General features: G+C 45.7%; 8 protein-coding genes across 8 annotated transcripts; 5 read left to right on the forward strand and 3 right to left on the reverse strand.

The window, feature by feature from the left end:
- Nucleotides 1-255: 255 nt before the first annotated feature.
- C7M61_003049 (NEDD8-activating protein) lies at nt 256-1,569 on the forward strand (the record flags this gene model as incomplete). Its single annotated transcript, XM_024858404.1, has 1 exon — nt 256-1,569. The coding sequence occupies one exon, from the start codon at nt 256-258 to the stop codon at nt 1,567-1,569; it is 1,314 nt and encodes a 437-aa protein (XP_024713314.1).
- Nucleotides 1,570-1,773: 204 nt separating this feature from the next.
- On the reverse strand, nt 1,774-3,012 carry C7M61_003050 (carboxylic ester hydrolase; the record flags this gene model as incomplete). The annotated part of the gene is made up of 3 exons (XM_024858405.1): nt 1,774-1,801; nt 1,858-2,600; nt 2,971-3,012. 3 exons carry the CDS (start codon nt 3,010-3,012, stop codon nt 1,774-1,776), a joined length of 813 nt encoding a protein of 270 aa, XP_024713315.1.
- A 2,126-nt stretch (nt 3,013-5,138) lies between these two features.
- On the forward strand, nt 5,139-6,998 carry C7M61_003051 (multicopper oxidase; the record flags this gene model as incomplete). Its single annotated transcript, XM_024858406.1, has 1 exon — nt 5,139-6,998. The coding sequence occupies one exon, from the start codon at nt 5,139-5,141 to the stop codon at nt 6,996-6,998; it is 1,860 nt and encodes a 619-aa protein (XP_024713316.1).
- Nucleotides 6,999-7,668: 670 nt separating this feature from the next.
- On the forward strand, nt 7,669-9,285 carry C7M61_003052 (uncharacterized protein; the record flags this gene model as incomplete). Its single annotated transcript, XM_024858407.1, has 1 exon — nt 7,669-9,285. One exon carries the CDS (start codon nt 7,669-7,671, stop codon nt 9,283-9,285), a length of 1,617 nt encoding a protein of 538 aa, XP_024713317.1.
- Nucleotides 9,286-10,194: 909 nt separating this feature from the next.
- SRO77 (putative Rab GTPase-binding protein) lies at nt 10,195-13,425 on the forward strand (the record flags this gene model as incomplete). Its single annotated transcript, XM_024858408.1, has 1 exon — nt 10,195-13,425. The coding sequence occupies one exon, from the start codon at nt 10,195-10,197 to the stop codon at nt 13,423-13,425; it is 3,231 nt and encodes a 1,076-aa protein (XP_024713318.1).
- A 174-nt stretch (nt 13,426-13,599) lies between these two features.
- On the forward strand, nt 13,600-14,637 carry C7M61_003054 (uncharacterized protein; the record flags this gene model as incomplete). Its single annotated transcript, XM_024858409.1, has 1 exon — nt 13,600-14,637. The coding sequence occupies one exon, from the start codon at nt 13,600-13,602 to the stop codon at nt 14,635-14,637; it is 1,038 nt and encodes a 345-aa protein (XP_024713319.1).
- A 28-nt stretch (nt 14,638-14,665) lies between these two features.
- On the reverse strand, nt 14,666-16,039 carry C7M61_003055 (putative serine--tRNA ligase; the record flags this gene model as incomplete). Its single annotated transcript, XM_024858410.1, has 1 exon — nt 14,666-16,039. One exon carries the CDS (start codon nt 16,037-16,039, stop codon nt 14,666-14,668), a length of 1,374 nt encoding a protein of 457 aa, XP_024713320.1.
- Nucleotides 16,040-16,120: 81 nt separating this feature from the next.
- C7M61_003056 (metalloendopeptidase) lies at nt 16,121-18,445 on the reverse strand (the record flags this gene model as incomplete). The annotated part of the gene is made up of 1 exon (XM_024858411.1): nt 16,121-18,445. The coding sequence occupies one exon, from the start codon at nt 18,443-18,445 to the stop codon at nt 16,121-16,123; it is 2,325 nt and encodes a 774-aa protein (XP_024713321.1).
- Between the last annotated feature and the right edge of the window lie 641 nt (nt 18,446-19,086).

Below are 19,086 nucleotides of genomic sequence, written 5' to 3' on the forward strand. Positions count from 1 at the left end.
AGTTATGTATTCAACATTTCAAATCTCGTTTACGATACCAAACGACTACTTGGTGATCTTCGATACAAAAAAAAAACGCCGATTTTGTGTCAACCTTAGATATTACCGATCATTTTGAGTAGCAAATAAATTTGGGTGGGAGATGTTTGGCTGTCAAATGTTCATATTTCCAGAACAGCCTGCTTGTAAGCATCGCTATCAATCGCACTAAGTAGTCCTAATTTGTTTCGCATTGCAAATTGCTGTGCATGTGCTATGCCTCGTGATAACTCATCCTTTAGAGAGCTCTATGAAAATCCGGGGCCATTCAGCGATATTCCTGAAGACTACTCACCGGCACAAGCCGCTTCGAGTCTTAGTGACTCCATGATATTGGTTATCGGTGCTGGAGGGTTGGGATGCGAAATACTCAAGAACCTAGCCCTCACGGGCTTCAAGAATATTCATGTGATAGACATGGATACAATAGATGTGTCCAACTTGAATCGTCAGTTTCTATTTAGAGCTAAGGACGTCGGCAGGTACAAATCGGAGGTTGCTTCAGAGTTCGTGCGGGCACGAATTGGTGATCCTAATCTAAGCATTGAAGCACACACTTGCAAGATCCAAGAAAAACCCATTGAGTTCTACAAACAGTTTAATGTGGTCATCTGTGGCCTTGATAATATCGAAGCCCGGAGGTGGATCAATGCGCTACTAGTGGGGCTCGTGGATGATCAGCTCAACAATTTGATTCCATTGGTTGACGGAGGAACGGAGGGTTTTAGAGGACAGGCCAGGGTGATCATGCCAAGGTTGAGCTCGTGCTTCGAATGTTCCTTAGACATGATCTCCCCCAAAGAAACATACCCTGTTTGCACTATTGCGAACACTCCTAGACTTCCCGAACACTGCATCGAATGGGCTAGTCAACTAGAGTGGCCTCGCCGTTTTCCAGGCAAGAAGTTTGACGCCGATATTCCTGAAGATGTCGAAGCCATGTACCAAATTTCCGTCGAAAGGGCCCGAGAGTTTGGTATTGAGAATGTCACCAAGCAACTCACGTTAGGGGTTGTGAAGAACATCATCCCTGCAATTGCATCCACTAATGCCATCATTGCTGCTGCTTGCACTAACGAGGTGTTCAAAATCGCAATTGGAACATACCCGATTCTTGACAACTACATGATGTACTCAGGCGATGATTCTATTTTTACTTACACCTATTCCCACTCGAAGCGGCCATCGTGCGCCGTGTGTGGGACGCAAATGAAGCGCATCAAAGTGCCTCGATGGTGGAAGTTATTGCATCTAATTGAAGATTTGTCGGGGAGACAAGACGTCGCACTCAAGAACCCATCGTTGGCAACGGCTCAAACGAATCTATACTTCAGGCAGCCACCGTTTCTTGAGACGCAAACCAGGCCAAATTTGGAAAAACCGGTTTCAGAACTCGTTGCCATCAACGAAGAGATTATCGTGACGGATCCAAGTCTTCCGATATCGATTCTGGTGGTGATCGATGAATTCGAAGGGCCTCTGGAAGAACCAAGTGATATCTCGTCTCTCCTCAAATCACAAGCCGTCTAGTCTTCACTTCGCATATTCCGCATCTCAGCAAGCACCTTTTGATTGAAATAATGAGAGTTGTCCAAGTAAAGGTGATGTCCGGCATTTGGTATCAGTTCCACGGTACTTCTTGCTGGATCCCCACTCACATTGTTGATTATTTTAGAGCACAACTGGCCCCCTTTTTTATCCATCCAGTCGTCTTCACCATACCACCACAGGAGCTTACAGCGAAGTTTGTGAATCCCTCTCTCTATAAGAGGATGTCTAGCGTCAGCTCCAGGCGCTAGCAAATAGTTAAGCATATACTCTCCAGAACCTGGACTTTGGAAAATACCGTAGGCATATTTGTGCAAAAGAGTCGCCTCTTTTTTCGGTAAGTCAGCGAAACGCCGAAACGACCACATACTCACCAACTTGGAGCCTATGGGACCTGTGTTCCTCACCAAGCAGAAAGGAGATATATTTTGCTCCCAAAGACGAGCGAAATAGGCTGGAACAGGTACCTGTTTTCTATGTTTGATGATGGCTCCTGGGGAAACCATCAACATCTTGTTGCAAAACGATGGATTGACTTTGATCCCGTATGTGCCCATAAGATATGCCCCCATGGAGTGAGCAAGGACCAAATTGTTTTGATGCTTCTCGTCAAGGCGGCGAAGCTTGAGCCATTCTTGGAAAGAGTCATGGAACCATTTGTCTACCCCATGTATACTCTCTTCCTCTATCTTGAAAGGTGGTCTCGAGGAGCAGCCATAGCCGAGCAAATCGATAGAGTGAACCACCCAGTCATCTAACTGCGAGATTTCATTGAAGTTCTTGAGCCAGAAACCCAAACCCCCACCGTAGCCATGAATCATAATCAAGTGCTTGCTTTTTTGGTAAAGTTCAGCCTGTTCTGCGCCCAGCTTTCCATGAAATGAGCCAGGGTATATCGCAAACTCATTGATACGATAACCAGACAGAAGCTCTGTGCTGACCACCTTCCCTTGGCGGCCAGATTTGTCTGCTTCAGGGAAAAAAGGAAGTGTTGCTAGCACGTCATGCTGGAACTGGAGTGGATTATGTCTGAGAGCATAATCTTCAAACAGTTGCTTCAAGGGTAATGGAAACTGGCTTGCGAAAAGCTTGCTTAAAGGAACAGATGTGGGGTGTGAGGGGCGGTTAGCGTTCTTTTTCACCTGTGTTTTCGATTTTGCAACCGTTTTCTTTGGCAGTCTGATCTTCTGCAACACGTGCCATAAGTTGGAAGTCGAGGTTGTTTTTTGAACTTGGCTAGTGGATAAGGAACGAGAGAAATGACGCAGTACCTGTGACAGCATGCCTATTAAGTGGAACCCATAAAACGCTTGATGATCGTGTACTGTTCGTATTGCACCACTTCAAAAACGCATTGGGTGTTTAATTCGTTATATGCACTACTGGAGAAGAAACGGTGGGGTTGACCATATAGTTGTTGAACATGAGTGATGAGACATGGAACACAAAATTGTCGTTTTGCAAAATTAGTGGTTTTCAAGTTTCGTAGACAGATTGGGGCCGTTTTTGAGAGATTTAAGCGACGGCAAAACGGCACTCAGTGCAAAACCACCTAGCTCAAGGTCGGAAGCGTATCGGACTTGTGCGAAAGCTCCTCCAGCCAAAGTCTCAAGCACTGTCAAGCAATGTGAGACCTCATGAGTGAGAGAAACGTAAAAGTAGAACAGCAAGCATATCAAAGATAAACGGCGAAAAATAATATTCAAAATCGGCGATCGTACAAGAAAGATCTGAGCGCCGCAAAGGCTCAAAACTCAAGGCAGAGTCACCTAGCTGGGTCCTCAGGGCTCACTTGGTTGGTGGTGACTATTGATTCGTTAAATTATAAGAATAATTACAGAGAGTGATTGAACAAAAAAGGCGGCTAACCCTCGCTAAAAACAGTGCTGCTTATGCCACTTTTAATCCGCATAGACCCGCTGTTCGCTCGGTCAAAGCACAAGAATAAGCCGGAAGGTGCATACACATGCACCCGCCAATACCGCACCATCTATTCGCTTCAAGATCAAGGTCAGCAAGCGAGGCACCAACAACGTCATCCGTGGAATAATTCCAGGGTTATCAGTCCACGAGGCTTTATTGGCGCGGAATAAAGATTAATCTGTGTTCCGTGAGTGGCTACCCTGGCATGGCACAAAACGCAAATCTCCAGGTGAAGGACGAGACGGAAAACGGCAGCTACGGTACATGAAGAACTTGGGTTAACGAGAGATGCATACGTGCGATCCTGAAACCCAACTGAGCAGGCAATTAAGCAGCCGACCAATGGCATCTTGGGAGGCCGTTCATTGGCTCTTCTTGTCCGGGATTGTCACAATAAGCATAAAAGACAAACGTGAGTGGCTGCTTTGTTGGCGCCGTAAATCCTAAGGAGCACATCTTTTACAATCTGCCATTGTAGTCGCAAATCAGCCTTGTCTCACTAAAAACCGCACAGCGAAAGACCGACCCGGCTGAACAGTCTTGACGAGCTTATCGGTTGTGGGCCAATTCTGCAGCGCCCACGGGCCAAAATCGTTTATTCGTCAGAACCACAAAAAGCCTCACAGCAGGAATGCAATTCCAGCCAGGCTCTGTGGGTCTGCGCAGGCGCTTCTGCTTAGTGGCTCCCGTTGGAAACCGCCCTGTTGCACCGTACAGGCCGGCAGGCGTGGAGGCTTTTACGAGCCAAATTGTGCTTTTTTGCTGGTGCCGAATTTCGCTCTCGCACTTTTTCTGGCGCCACCACTGGCCCAAAATGTCCAATCAGTGGCGCCACTGGGCCGGTGCGTTCGCTTCAGGCTCGATAGGCCCATGTCCGCACAAAGCTGTCACATACCACATCGCATGCGACAAACAGCCGCCCGACAGAGGAGTAGCACAAGGCTGGCATATGCAAATTCTCCTACCATGCGAAACCAGGCCCATTTTTTTTTAGCGAGGGGCTCGCGAGGCGAGTAATTGGCTCTTCTGCTGGAACCCTTCTGTTTGATCCGTACTCGGTTTCTGTGATATTGGGTCTGGCTGCCGCATGCGGGTCGGTGCAATGTCCAGGGGCAGGTTTGACAGCGCTCCAATTCGCTGAAACCCACAATGAAATGCGGGCCAACAATATGCTGTCATCCTCGATATAACTGCCCCAGCGCTAAAAGTAGCTTGGGAATCTGTCAAAAAAAAATGCTGGGCATCCACCTGTCAACGTCAATCAGAGTCCCACCACCAGCCCGACGGAATACCCAGTTTCCTGATTTGCAGCTCTCACGATCTTCCCCTAATTTAAGCCCCCATCGTCATCGGCAAGCACAAAAACCTCACTGGAAAGACTTTCCCGACATCGGCACACAATCAGATTAATCTGCTTTTTCCCGCCGCACTCCTCTGTCAGTAGGTCGCCTCGCACAGGACAGGCGTAAAGCCGATGCCTGTGTCTCCCTGTCCAGTTCCTGCCGGCAGAGCTGAATGTTTCCTATATATTTGCTCAAGAGGCATTTTTCTTTCCCTTTTCTTCTTTTTTTCTTCAGCCTGTTCGTTGGATCTGTGGAGGGACCCAATTCTTTGTTTTTGTTTCTATCATGCAGATGATCCAATTGTCTTATCTCTTCGTGCTTCTCGCTTCCTGGGCCGGCTTGGTCGCTGCTGAGACTCACACTTGGTACTTTGAGACTGGCTGGGTGAAAGCAAACCCTGACGGTGTCTATGAACGTGATGTTATTGGTTTCAATGGCTCCTGGCCATTGCCAACCTTGAAAGTCAAGAAGGGCGACACTGTGAACCTTTACTTGACCAATGGTTTTGACGACAGAAACACCACTTTGCACTTCCACGGTATGTTCCAGAACGGTACTTCCCAGATGGATGGTCCAGAGATGGTTACCCAATGTCCTATCCCCCCTGGTGAGACTTTCTTGTACAATTTCACTGTCGCCGACCAGGTGGGTACCTACTGGTACCACTCCCACACTGCCGGTCAATACGGTGACGGTATGAGAGCTCCTTTCATCATTGAGGAGAAGAGCAAGAGCGACTACCCATTTGACTTTGACGAGGAACTTATTTTGCCTATCGGCGAGTGGTACCATGACACTGCTGACGTTTTGCAGCCAAAGTTCATGAACAGATACAACCCTACTGGTGCTGAGCCAATTCCCCAGAACCTTTTGTTCAACGAGACCAGAAACAACACTTGGAAGGTGGAGCCCAACACCACCTACTTTGTGCGTATCGTTAACATGGGTGGTTTTGTCTCCCAGTACTTGTACATGGAAGATCACGAGTTTGAGATTGTCGAGGTAGACGGTGTCTATGTCGAGAAGAACACTACTGATCTCCTTTATGTGACTATTGCTCAGCGTTACGGTGTTTTGATCAAGACCAAGGACACTGCCGACAAGAACTTCGCTTTCATGAATGCTTTTGACACCTCCATGTTGGATGTTATTCCTGGCGACTTGATCTTGAACAGTACAAACCTCATTCAGTATACGGACGATACCAGCATGCCAGACGAGTATTACATTGACGATTTCGATGATTTCTTTGATGACTTCTACTTGGTGCCTAAGGACGGAGAGAAGCTTATGCCAGACTCCGACCAACAAGTGGTTATCGACGTGAAGATGGACAACTTGGGAGACGGTGTGAACTACGCTTTCTTCAACAACATTACCTATGTTGCTCCTAAGGTTCCAATTCTCGGTTCTGCTATGTCCGCTGGTGATCTTGCAACCAACTCTTACATCTACGGTAACACCAACGCCTTTGTGTTGAACAAGGATGAAACTATCGACATTGTGCTTAACAATCAGGATGATGGTACTCACCCCTTCCATTTGCACGGCCACGTTTTCCAGCTTATCGAGAGAGGTCCTGAGTTTGAAGATCCTACCTCCTTCGACTACGACAACCACACTGACTACCCTGAAGTTCCAATGAAGAGAGACACCATCTTTGTTAGAGGAAACTCCTACGCTGTCATGAGATTCAAGGCCGACAACCCAGGTGTCTGGTTCTTCCATTGCCATATTGAGTGGCACTTGGAGCAAGGTTTGGCTATTGTTCTCATTGAGGCTCCTGAGGAGATGCAAAAGGACCCTCGTCAGCAGTTCACTGAGAACCACAAGCAGGTTTGTCTGAAGGTTGGTGTTAACCTCACCGGTAATGCTGCTGGCAACTCTGAGAACTACATGGACTTGACCGGCATGAACGTTCAGCAGAAGCCATTGCCTGCTGGTTTCACTGCCAGAGGTATTGTGGCCTTGGTGTTCTCCGCTATTGCTGGTGTTTTGGGTATGATTGCTATCACCGTCTACGGTTTGGCTGATGTCAAGGACATTGACGAGCGTGTTGCTCGTGACTTGGACGTCGATCTCGATGAAGCTGACGAGACCTCTGAGCTTGTCGGTGAGTCATCGTCCAACAACAACTCCAAATAATTAGGGACCATTGATGACAATTCTTCGTGTGAATAAGCTAATGGGTCTGAAAGAAAATGTCAAAAACTCGGATGTTTTATGTGTGTGTTAAGTGAGATAGTTTTTGAACATTTTTTTGAAGATTGCGTTTTAATGACCGTTGCTGTTCCATGATTATTATTGTTGATGACAATCCCCCCACGATTTAAGAACGGCTCGACTAATTTTTATGACCCCCCTCCCCATTTTTTTTAGACCCTTTATTATAATATTTGTTACCTGTGAAATCATTTGTACTGTAATCTTCTCTAAGGATGTTACCAAACGTTAATAGGCTACTATAGTCATGAAGCAAAAGTGAAGAAAAAAAAAATAAATAATTGGTTTTTGCATATTCACCTGGCTCGATTTATATTTTACCTCTAATATTGTACATGGTTGCAAAACTGCGAACGGATTCCAAGAAAATAGATAAATAATTACGCCATCGAAATTTTTTTAGTCACCAAAAAGCCACCATTTTGATCATCAAATCAACAAAGATTTGAACACCTCAGAGGCTCCTAACTTGAGTTTGGGTAGTACCAATGGCAACTTAAGCTACTGACAGCTTGACCATCTTTACACCCGTACACCGATATAGTACCATACACTGAATCGAATCTGACACTCAGAAATACTAGGCCATAGCATGTTCGAAGCAGTCTACATCGCTGACGGCAAAGATTCGCTTGTTTACGAGTACTTGGTGCTGCTGTTCTCACCCCATTACCTACTGCTCAGCACTTTAATTGAATCAATTCGTCATGAGGAAAGCACAGATCCACTCAAATCAAACGAGGCACCACTTCCGTTGATAAAGGTAAATGAGGAGTTCTACATCTGTTCTAGAAAAGTCGAAGGCTTAACCATTTATTTGCTTTTCCAAGCTTCAAGCAAGTGGAAAACCAACCCTCTTGCTCCATTTTTGTTCATCAACAGATTAGTTGAGGCTATGAACGAATATTTCGGAGCACCTTTGACTGTGTCAAAGGTTGATGCCAATACCGACACACTTACATTATTGCTAAGTGAGATGATCGACAATGGTATCCCCAACACGACAGACTCTAATCAACTACGCGATTTAGTGCTGGTCAAGAGCCTTCTTAGCAAGATCTTGAACTCAGGATCTGAATTAGCATCAGCTGCTTCCAAAAAGACACTCCAATCTTTTTCCAATGCATCTCAACCGCTGAGTTCCTTGCCACTGCACTCGGACGAAAGCGCTGCTCCTTGGCGGAGAAACAATGTCAAGTACACTAATAATGAGATGTACGTTGACTTTATTGAGACGGTCAATGTCATTCTCAAGCCTAAAAAGAGTAAGAAGAAAGTGGAGCTTCTATCTTCGCAAAACTTCGATTCCGCATTCTACTCCACTTCAACTGTCACCTCATCCTCGAACAAGTTATCACCAGTAACTGGCTCGATCAACGGCCAGCTCGACTTCTTATGCCGTCTCTCGGGTGAACCAACTTTGCAAATCTCCTTCAATTCAGCGTCATCATATGTCGAAGCAACTCGATTTCATCCTTGCATTAACATTGACTCATGGCAACGAAGCAAAGACACATTGACATTCATACCTCCTGATGGGCAATCAACGTTGATGTCATACCAGGTTGATCTTGACACACTTCTGGAAAGGACATCATTATCAATGCTTGGTTTACCTGAATTTGATTGCCAGCTGGGCCTTGGCATTAACGAAAACGAGTTCGAGGTCAGAGTGATCACATCTAAGCATCATGGCGTTAACAAAATCGACAGCATTAAGATCGATGTTTTCGCTTTTGAGCAAAATTTGTCTCTTTTGGCAGGTGAGGATTTAAGTGACGATGACGAAGCTGATTCCAACAATGTCGTCAGCGCCATCAAGTCCATTAAAGTCACACACGGAGATTTCAGATATAAGGGAGACGGTAAAGGTGAGTGGACAATCAAGGATCTTGTGCCTGGCATGCAGCCAGTCTTCCGAGGATGTATCTACACTGCCGAAGAAGATGCTATCACCGATTCCTCTCGAACACCATCCTTGCACGAAAATCTTATCGAGGTTGCGGACGATTCGAATAAGGCATCTTTGAAGAAACCAGTTGCCCCTCTTTTCTACAATGTGTCCTTCACGTACAAAGGCGGGCTCGCCAGTGGCCTCAAGATTGATAATCTTAAGGTCATCAGCTCCAAAGGCTTGGGCGATTCTGTCAAACCATACAAGGGCGTGAGGTATATCACCACCACTGGAGATTATGCCATTCGCATGTAAAGTCAAAGTCTATCAAAACGTATTATTAAGGAGCAAAATACCCAATATTTATAGAATGGACATACGCTAGTCAGTTCTGCGGGCATTAGCTGTTAGTCCTAAAATGTTAATATCTTGGCCAGGAATAGTGTTTACTCGGATTTCTTACTCTTCTTGGCCTTCTCCTTCTCAGCGTTCTTCACCAACACGTAGCCAATGAAGGAGCCGACACCCAAAACGGCAACTAGAAGCAAAAGGAAAGGCAATTTGATGGCGTAGTCGCGTGGCAAGAAGAAGTTCTGGATCACAGACTCCTCACCAACAAAGGGCAAAACGAACACCCAGGTGGTGTAGTATGAAAAGACAAAAGTTGCCACAGCAAGCATTGCTAAGCCGATAAGCTTGTCACAGGACTAAATGTTAGCATTAACAGGAGACTCATTTTGTTGTCGTAACATACCATGATTGATGAATACAACTAAGGCTATTGAGAATTCCAGTTACGTGTTTCCCATAAGTCGCACCCGTACATCCCACTGATACTAGCGCTGTGAGTGTGGAGAATCGGCAAGGGCATCCTTGTAAACATAAGCTAGTCTTTCGTCAAATAAAAAAAAAGATCAACATTTAGTCTAGATCTCTAATTCTGAGCGAGTCGGACTTATGCTTGATAAAAGAGCGATCGCAGTAATTTCTTCAATTTGTGATAGCCCTCGTTTACAAACAAAGGAGGCAGTTTGTTCGGAAACTCAGACTACCTTTTCCTCTAAAGCTCTCTCAACTTTGTATTTCAAATGTTTTTCATTTTGTGAATCTTTTTAACTCTAGTCCGGCTGTGCCTCGCTGATGCATGTTTGCAACCATCTTTCTCACTCGGCTCGGCATCATGCAGACTCCAAAAACTCCAAGACCTACACTGCTTCTTGCACCATGTTCAATAAATTGAAGCTGAGAAAGGCCCCCCTTTCTCTTTCGTCAGTTTCTAATGCTATCAAGAACGCTGGGTCAAGTGATTTGTCTCCTCAGGAGCTCAATCCTAAGCATCTTAAGCTAGCTGTGGGAGACCAATTGGGACTTCCCCCGGACTCCATCGTAACCGCAGCTTATGATCCAGTTCAATCGCTTTTGGCAATTTGCACCAGAGAGAATACCATCCATGTGTATGGCCAGCAGACGGTCGAGGTGGTCTTTGAGTTCAAAACCACGAGTACGATTGACCACTTACGCTTCATCAAAGGTGTCTACTTGGTATGTGTCCAGTCACTGGGTGGAATAACAGTCTTGTCTTTACACAACAAGACCATCTTGGCAAACTACACCTGTCCCGGTACGGTGACGGCTGTGGCCTCCGATCCTTCCTTGGACTGGTTGGCTGTTGGTCTTAACAACGGATCAGTGGTCTTCTACGACGTCGACCGATTCAGTCTTTCACCCTTGAGAGTTGACAATTTACAAAAGATGGTAATGCCGAAGCAGAAAATGTCTGCAGTGTTAGGTATCGAGTGGCACCCCAGAGATATCGGTACACTTTTGGTGACATACGACCATTGCGTTGTTCAGTACTCGATCACCCTGGGCATCATCAAAAACTCTTTCGTTTACCAATTGACTCGTGAATGCAGAGGATTCGAATACTCTAATTTCGTTGAAAGAGGTGGTAAAAAGAAGGTGTTTGGCTCTGCAAAGGAGGTTATCCCGTTAGTGACCGAAGCTCACTATCATCCGAACGGTCTTCACATGGTCGCTGTTCATAATGACGGAACATTGGCTTTCTGGGATGTCAACACTGCTACCTTGCTTGAAGCAAGAACCGTGATGGCTACCGGCCTTCACATGCCTGGAGAGCCAGCCGGCAACTTAAACTTTGAAGAAGCCCCGCTTGCCATAAGGGCTAAGTGGATTGCAGGATTGGACCCAGAAGTGACTCAACTTTTGGTCACCGGCGCCTCTAGATCTGATCCCGAGTGCGTGGATGTGCTAGACTTTGGATTGACCGCAAAGTACAGCTTGACATCTCACGAAAAGCAGGGCGAATTTTACTCCCGTCCACAAGATGGCCAAAGAAAGATCACTGTCCCATTTAATCGCAGAAGAAAAGAGGACGGACCTCACGAATTCATTGAGAAAATTCTCCCGCTCGCCGAAGATGGTCTTTTGTACTTCAACGGTTGCCACAACCCTTCGAGCATTCTTTTCATATCCAGTTTGGGAGCTGTGTATTTGGTGAAGTACAACTCTGATGCCGGTGGCCTCGGTACGACGAGAAACTTGCTTCTCCCACCATCATTAGCGTTTACGGTCCCTCCTACAACATACTTCTCGACTGTGGGTGTTAAAAGGATGGAGTGGTTTGGCGTTCTTTCAAAGAGGAGGTCGACAGCTGCGGGCTCTAATGATCAGCCTTTGGTGAACGGAGGTGCACCCGTGAACAAGAACTTTCCTAAAACTGTCGGTTTTGATGATACCAACCACACTATCGTTATCACCGGTCATGAAAATGGTGATGTGAGATTTTTGGATGTGACCGCTGGCGAGTTTCACAACGAAGAGAAGTTGATAACATTGGAATTCCGCAATACTGTCTACAATGGAAAGGAGTCCAGCTCATATAGAATTGCCAGTGTTTCATGCAGCTTTGAAAGCAGGGAACTAGTTGTTGGCCTCGCCAACGGTAACGTTTTGATCTGCAAGATGGGCAAGCTAGGACATAATCCTTTGGCACAACCAGCTGCAAATTCCGGGTATGAACAGTGTCCAGTCCAGCATCAGAATGGCGATGCCAGCATCGTTAATATGAGGAGCAGAATTCTGGGACCATTTTCATCGTCAAGTTTCATTCCTGAGCATCTTTTGGTTCTTGGTTCGAAGGACAAGATTACCAGCCTCAAGATGTCCCAAGCTGGTTTTGCAGCCATTGGCTACAAGTCAGGTAGGCTTGTGGTTTGTGATGTGTCCAGAGGTCCCGCTGTGATTTTGAATCAAGAGGCTGTCTCCAGCTATGTTCCATCAGTATCGGGAGAATGCTTCGTTACCACCATTGAGTTTGCAATTATGGAGTATGGCCAGGAAGGATACTCTTCGTTATTGATGCTTTGTGGCACCAGTGCCGGTGGCAACCTTCTTGTTTTCAAGATTGTCCCTCTTCCATCTGGAGGCTTTGAGGTGCAATTGGCAGACAAGACAATTGGCTTGAACTATAGAAGTGCTGAGAATAATCAAGATAATGGTCTTGATAAAATCATTCCTGTTAACACCTCGAATGGTGCTCTGGCAGTTGCAACCCTTGACGTGTTCCAAAGATTGGCACAGGGTGTCTTGGTACAGGGTTTGATTGTCACGACGTCAGCGAGAGATATCAGAGTGCTTAAAACACCAAAGCAGAAGCTAGCTCACAAGGTCCTCGACGATAATTGTGTTGCAAGCGGCATCATCAATTTCCGAGGCGCTAAGGGCATTGCCCTTGCACTGCTCACCAAGAATGGCTTCCTCAAGCTATTTTCCTTACCCGCCTTGAGTGATTTAGCAGATGTGAAGCTACCAAATGATACCTTTAAACGTGTGCAGAGGGTTTTGGAGGGCCGGAGCAGTTCAGGGTCTGACATTCTTCCTTCGGGTGAAGTCATTCTTAAACTCAACCAGTCTGAAATGCTTGACTTCTTGCTTTACGACGAAAAATCTTATAGAGAACCCAAAGAGAAGGCCTCAGATCTATTGTTCAATGAGAACGCTATCATGCCTCCTCGTCCAGCAGCAGGTGCTTTGCTGTGGGCCAAGGGTCAAACCACATATGTCTCACCTAAGGACTTGGCTTCTTTGATTGCAGGTCCCAACAGAAAGCCCGCAAAGCACATTGAGAGTCAAATGGCATACAACATCAGCCCTGAGGCTAACCCAAATCAATCATATGCCTATGGTGCTCCTTCAACCAAGAGCGGGAGAAAAGAGAAGGCCTACGACGAGCCCGTCAGAAAATCAGCCAATGCAAATCCCTACTCATTTGGTACTCAAGGCTTCATGAAGTCTTTCAGAGATGGCATAGACTACGTTGAAAACGGAATCAACGACTTTGGTAGTGGGCTCTCGGAATCTATGACTGAAACTGCTGATAGCACCAAGAAGTCTTTCTATTCGCTGGCGGTGAAGTCAAAGTTTGGATTTTAATAACGCAAGAGACTTGATACCATTTTATAATGAAAAGAATAGTAGCATAATTTTTAATCGATTTAGGTGTAGATCCACTAGTTTGCAACCATGTTGACGGGTGTGCATGCATCGCGTCCTTTGTTTACGTTTATGAGTTGATGCCAGAAAATCGATACACAGATTAGCCAACTTATGTCATACTACGATAAAGAAAACGTCACCACGACGCCGTCAAAGAATCCGGATAAGTCTATCAATGATAGCTCACCAACGCCATCTAAAAGAACACTCCGGCCTATTTCACCAAACAAACAGAATAATGGCGGTATAGGGAAGTTGAGCTTCCTACAGAGCGACAACATTGACGATCATTTCGAATACATACATAACTCCAACGAAGAGATAAAGCAAAGTTTGTATGATCTTGAGTCAAATACAAAGCAGACCAGCTTAGATCTTGGACAGTTGATCGACAGATCGAAGAACAACAACCAGAACTTGAATCGTGTACTTGAAAGCATAGCGAAGTATTCCGAAGAAGTCACTACCGAAGGCAATGCAACGAAGTTTGATGTTACAAGGATTTTAGAAAAGCTTGACGCCCTAAGCAGCCAAGATTCTAGTGAGGAACTTCGACTGCTACGCGAGAGCATTGAAACAAACACGAAGGAGAATCAATGGACTGAGATCAGTACATTGCTAAAATCAATCCAAGAAGATAACAAAAAGTCAAGCTCAAGAATCTGCGAAGACCTTGATAAGTTGTCAATCTCCCTTGAATTGCAAGAACCCTCAGCTAGTGGAACATCTCCCGAGCTCTCCAAAGAAATTGATGCATTGAAGCAGACGATTGAAAATCAGTCAGACGTTGTAAAAGATCTCGAAAAGCGTCTTGCTTTGCAAAAATCAACAGATGAGCTCGAAAGACGCCATCTCGATCTCCAACAAAAATACGATATCCTCTGCGAAAGCTACAAAGAGAAGTACAACCAATACTCGCGCCTTGGTGAACATTTCAAAGCACTCGAACAAAGAGCAAGACAATTTACAGACGATCTTCAGTTCAATGACAGCCAGAAATACAGCAATCTTCAGCAGCTACATTCAGGAAGGCTAGATGCCTTAGCTGGCTCGGAAGGGGCTAGCTTGAATATGCCCAAAAAGCGTGTGGTTAGTATGCCACTTAAAGAGGTAAAGGAAGAGAGCTATAATGAAACCGAAGAGTTTTGATGGCGGAGTCTATGTACAAATATATCCATCAATTTTTCGTAATGACGGTTTTACCATCCATGTAAGGTCTCAAGACCTCAGGAATAACAACAACATCCAGTTGTGGGTCGTAGAATTGCTCGATTATGGCAACAATAACTCGAGGAACAGCCATAGCTGTACCATTGAGCGTGTGTGGGTAAATCAAACCATCATCAGATTTCAATCGAATTCCCAAACGTCTACTTTGATAATCAGTGCAATTGGAGGAGCTAGTAAGTTCGCCCCATCCACCTCTGCCTGGCATCCATGCCTCGCAATCATACTTCTTCACAGCAGGAGCGCCAAGGTCTGTGGTAGGCATATTCAACATTCTCGCCTTTATGCCTAATTCAGTAATAATGGATGTTTGAAATTCTCTCAAATCCTCAAGCTCTGATGCACTTCTGTCAGGAGTCGTAAAGTGGAAAAGCTCAACCTTCGTGAATTCATGGACTCTATAGAGACCTGTCGTATCCTTTCCACTGGCGCCTGCCTCAGCTCTGTAAGAGCGAGAAACACCAACATATCTAATGGGAAGCTCCTCTTTCTCGAGCACAGAAGATGAGTGAAGAGCACCCAAGGGTATTTCTGCTGTACCAGTGAGAGAGACGCCCTCATCTTCAAGCTCGTACACTTGCTTCTCGCCATTTTGATCTCTTGGCTTGAAGCCACAGGCATGCGTGATCTCTGTCTTGACGACTGTAGGAGGAATCACCATCTTGTATCCTGCTTGTCTAGCTTTTGAAAGGGCATATTGGACCAAAGCCTGCTCTAAAAGAGCCCCGCCTCCAATCAAGTAGTACCAAGATGAGCCAGACACTCTAGATGCGACCGAGAAATTGACAAGTCCAAGCTTTTCTGCAACAGTCTTGTGGTCAATTGCCGTTTGAGGTAGCAGGGCGACGATGGCATCTTCGGATTTCTCATTTATGATGGAATGCAATTCGGGGACCTCTGGGTCAGACGGAACAGATGGATCTAACCAATTGGGCAATGCCTCAGTGTGTTCGTGTAATTGTTCTGACAAGTTTGAAAGACGCTCCTCCATATCAGCTATGATCGGCTTCATCGAACTGAGACTTGACTGCAACTCCTCTATCTCCTCCGAGCTGCCACCCACTTTTCGTAGCTTTGCCAATTTGGCACCTTCTTGTTTCCGATCACGAACTAAATGATCTCTTTCTCGCTGTAGCTGTGTTTCATTCTGTCTGTTCTCGATGAGGAAGTTGAGGTCGTCTTGATGTAGACCTCTGCGACGAAGCGTTTCTTTCATTTCATCCTGGCGTGCCACAATTCCCTTGATGTCTAGCACAGGCTTCTTGAGAGCAGTGGTGCTTTTGAACGAGCTTAAGCATCGACTCCATAATCTGGATGTGCTCATGAGGCTACAGTTCAAATGCGAAATAACGAGTGCGAAGTTGATAGTAGTACTACATCGTCATTAGCGTCGATCGTAATTTATTTACAAGTGGCCTATAATTTGCATGGCTCTAGCATCTCCTTTGGCCAATTCTTCATCGTCTAGAGCATCTGCCAAACAGCGCCATGGGTCACGGGCGCCACCCCATTTTAATATGCTCTCCTTGTATTTTTCACCGGCAGCTCGGCTCCAAGGATCGTCTTTAAAGAGTCCGTTCCAAATCTTCTCAGCAATGGCACGGTCTAATAAATATGAGTAGTAGACAGCTCCGTAAGAAAACAAGTGGGGGAATTTGCCATGCCAGGTGGACCACTGGTCGGCAAACACTTTGAGTTCTGCTTCAAGGTGGTGGTAAACGGAAGTGGAGCTGAATTTCTTGAAAGATTCGTGGTCGCCAAAATCGACAACCTTCTCGTCATGCAAGACTTGATCAAGAAGAGCCATCTTCGATTGCATGTACGACTCACAATGTTTGAGTGAATCTCTCTTTGCCTGATGGCTTTTCAAGAGCGACTCAGGCAATGGCTCCCCAGTCTTGTAATGTTTGGCAATCTTGCAAAGCACTCTAGGGTCATTACTGAACGACTCCATGAGCACAGAAGGAAGCTCGACGAAGTCGGTCAGACAACGAGTTCCCGAAAGATTGTGAAGTTTCGTTCTTCCAAGCATCGAATGCATCGCATGGCCCATTTCATGGAAAATTGTATCAACCTGCTCAAGCGTCAAAAGTGTAGGCATGTCGCTGTCTCTGCCAGCAAGACGTCCGATGCCAGTACTTTTTGGTTTTTGGAAGTTGCACACAAGCGCAATGACAGGAAGCTGGTAGTCCTTGTCTTTGCTGAGGTGAACAGTTTGCTCAATATCTTCTCTGTGCTCCGTGCCAATTGACGTGTTGAGCTCTCTAGAACAAACGATAGTAAAGTGGGAGGGGAGAACTTTCTCGGACCAAAAATCGACGTATAAGTATCCCAAAACCTCGTTGTTCGTGAGATTGACGTATTTGAGCTTGCGAACATGACCGTAATCCCAGGTCTCGCCCTTGTCGGTTCTTTCAGGAATAAGAGCAACATTGTAGATGCTCTCAAAAAGCTTGCTGAGACCGTTCATCACAGTGCCCACGGACAAATACTCTGAAATCTCTTTGGTGTGATCATCCTCACCATTCTGCATCAGCTTCGCTAACAAGTAGTCTCTGTCCCAAGGCTTAACTTCGGCCAAGATCTCATCGTTCGAATGTGAAAGATCGCTTCCACCTTTGTGCTTGTATAAGCTTCTTACCTCACTCATGACACCCTTCTTTTCAGAAAGAAGCGTTTCTTGAAGGTTGGTAAGGAAGGCAATTACATTCTGTGGAGACTTTGCCATCTTGTGTTCGAGCTGGTAATGCGCAAAGGACAGATATCCCAACATATTGGCCAAAAGAGCCCGGTATTTGATGAAGCTGTCTAACGTTTTTATTTGACGCTTGGGCGAGTTGTGTAAAGCAATCCATACTTTTCTTCTAACTTCTTCATTGGAGCATCTGACCAAGATCGAATAGGGTAACTGTCCTGCAAGAGGTATGGAGATACCTTGTGAGCTGGCCCGAGGTGCTTTAGCCTGGTATTCCTTGATGTCACTTTTTAGTTTCTGGTCCTCTATCAGCTCGAACTCCTGATGGCTGATGGTACACCAGAAGCTCTCAAGATCGTGAACCTCGTTGTTATACGAGGCTCCTAAAAGCGAGATTTGCTGGGTGATAGCGACAAAGTTGTTTCTTGTCTCGGGATCCATGGCAATACCGGATCTTTCAAAGTCTTGTCTCAAGTACTTGCCGACATCGATCTCTTCTTGACTCAAGCTGTTGACAACGTCCAGCTCGAGGATCTGCACCAAAGTTCGGTACAAGTCCACATTGGTATTGAGCTGATTCATGTACTCGAACATGATCTCATGAGTATTCTGGGCTGCAGCGACCCATTTCTGACTCGGATGCACCACTCTGATGAACTCTGCTGCGTCTATCACACGGCACAAGATATCACTAAGCTGATCAAGCTTTCTGATATAGCTGAGCTTGCCGTGGTCTGTGTTTTTTGCTTCCAAGAGCATCGTCTTGACTAAGCTCTTTGCTTTCTGGAGTGACTCCTTGGAGAACTCTATGAGCCCATCCGGAGACTTGAGCTTTTCATTTCTGAACAAGCCAACCTGTTTTGTTTTGAAGTAGCCGCCAGGAGCCTTGTTGAAATTCGTGAAACACTTCTGGCTATCGAATAAGCGAGTGAGTTGGTCTCCTTGAGCTGGCTTTCGTATTGCCACCGAGGAGGTCAAGGCTCTGGCGAACGCAGTTTTAGGCAAACTACGTAGCAGCACGGATGAACTGAACATGTTTGTGGAAAGTGGAAATGAGTTTAGGAAGACGATCCTGTTCGTCTGGAGAAAAGTTGCAAATGTACTGCAGAAGATGTCTTCCGCTTTGGGTGAGATTCGATCAGAAACGTAAGCGAGCAGTATCTAGAACCAGGGGGTATTTTAGGGAGGAATTTGAAGTGGAGGGAAAAATTCTAATGAATTTTATGCAAAGAAGTAGCAGGAGATGTTTGATAATTTCCGATTCGTGACCCTTTGATATCAGTAGCCCTTCGGCGCACTCTGGTAGTGTGACGTAATCCTCACGTACTAGATTTCGCAGCCAAGCTTAAGTCTGGGGTTGACTTCCATTATATCCGAACCTCCGTGGTATGGTCATACAAAAGTAGGTTTAAGCTTTAATGGCAAATTTTTAAAAAGAAAGGTCGAGAAAATAGCGTGAGCGTTTCCATTTTATCGCCTGGCATGTGTTAATCAAACTAGGGCTCAACATAGTGGTAAAATTCGGGCCAGTCTCTCAGATAAGTCAACGACCGGCGTGTTTGTCAGATTCACGTAAAAGCATCGTGAATCTTCTCGAACATTATTCACGAGGAATCATTCTTCGTTATGCAAGTTGCGCTGTCGACGGGTTCGTGTATCTCATTTGGCGTATAAAC

This window comes from Candidozyma pseudohaemuli (assembly GCF_003013735.1).
Source record: "Candidozyma pseudohaemuli strain B12108 chromosome Unknown scaffold00007, whole genome shotgun sequence".
Taxonomy (NCBI): Eukaryota; Fungi; Ascomycota; class Pichiomycetes; order Serinales; family Metschnikowiaceae; genus Candidozyma; species Candidozyma pseudohaemuli.